Source organism: Cryptomeria japonica, chromosome 8, assembly GCF_030272615.1.
Source record: "Cryptomeria japonica chromosome 8, Sugi_1.0, whole genome shotgun sequence".
Lineage (NCBI taxonomy): Eukaryota > Viridiplantae > Streptophyta > Pinopsida > Cupressales > Cupressaceae > Cryptomeria > Cryptomeria japonica.
Window position 1 is genome coordinate 428,646,468 of NC_081412.1, and position 1,152 is coordinate 428,647,619.

At 42.6% G+C, this 1,152-nt stretch overlaps 1 protein-coding gene across 1 annotated transcript; it reads left to right on the forward strand.

The window, feature by feature from the left end:
- Positions 1-454: 454 nt before the first annotated feature.
- Positions 455-892, forward strand: LOC131067830 (uncharacterized). Its single transcript, XM_058002998.2, has one exon. It carries the CDS (start codon positions 455-457, stop codon positions 890-892), a length of 438 nt encoding a protein of 145 aa, XP_057858981.2.
- The last annotated feature ends 260 nt before the right edge of the window (positions 893-1,152 follow it).

A 1,152-nucleotide genomic window follows, 5' to 3' on the forward strand; every position in this document is an offset into this window, starting at 1 on the left:
AATTGGCCTATTTAGGGACCTAGGTAAGGGTTTGTGAGAAAACCAGTCGATAGGGTGAGTGAAGCCTATTGGGAAAAGTGGAATAGGGTATGTAGAGGCCCTAGGAAGTGTTGGAACAAGTTGGTGAGTTTAATAGTTCTATCAGGGCATCTTGGTGAAGCCTAGTGAAGGAAGGTGAAACAAGAAGAGTTGAGTTTTTGAAGAAGCAAGAATGATAAGTTGCAATGTAATTGTGGGAGGGTCCATGATGCTTTGCATCACACAGAAAGAAGTGGTAGACATTGATACAATTTCTCAAGGAGTGGTAGATAGAACCAGGAAGTGGTTAAGTGTAAGGATCAAACCAGCTGCCTCGAGAGGAAAACAAAAGAATATCCCTATTCATAATCCTCAATAGAGGATACATAACGAGTATACAAGAAGAACCAAGTTAGAATCAAGGAAGAACACCTCTATGGACCAGGAGGAGGAATTTGAATCTCCTTTGACAACAGAAGAGTTGAAGCAAAAGCTAAATGAGAAAATGAAAGAGGTGGAATATCTAGCAAAACAGATGAGTTTAGGGATTACTGTCGACCTAGCGGCCACACCACAAGCAGAAATTCATCCTGTTAGGCCTGCTATTGAGGGTGTTGTAGCAACGACAGAACAACCTTCTCAAGAGGCTCAACCCTCTAGTACAACCACCACTCCTACCACCATTGCTACCACCACTACTACAACAACACCAGCTACCACGTCAACCACATCTGTTGCACCAATTGTGTCAACAATGCCTCAACCTTTGGTTACAACAATGGTCACTCCATCTTTTTTTGTTTCACAGATGTCAGTGCCTGCAATGACTCCCACAACTGAAAGAATAACTATTCATAATGTGGAGTCAGACTAAGACCAGGAGGAGGTCGAGCCAGCACCAAAGAAGGTAGAGCCTAAGAAGAGGAAAAGAATGACTCCTTATAGTGTAGACAAACAAAGGGAGCCTGTCATTCAAAATGTATCAGAACTTCCATAGCTAACCCCTATGTATATAGATGATCAGGATCCGTAGGAGCAGCAGCAAGATGAAGAGGGGAAAATGGGACAAGGGCAGGATGAAGAGCATGATGAAAGACTTATTCTCACTCCACAAGATGTAGAAAACTTGTTCAA

What these genes read in the sequence shown, in the direction of transcription:
- LOC131067830 (XM_058002998.2), top strand. Translation starts at nt 455, where the DNA reads ATGGACCAGGAGGAGGAATTTGAATCTCCTTTGACAACAGAAGAGTTG.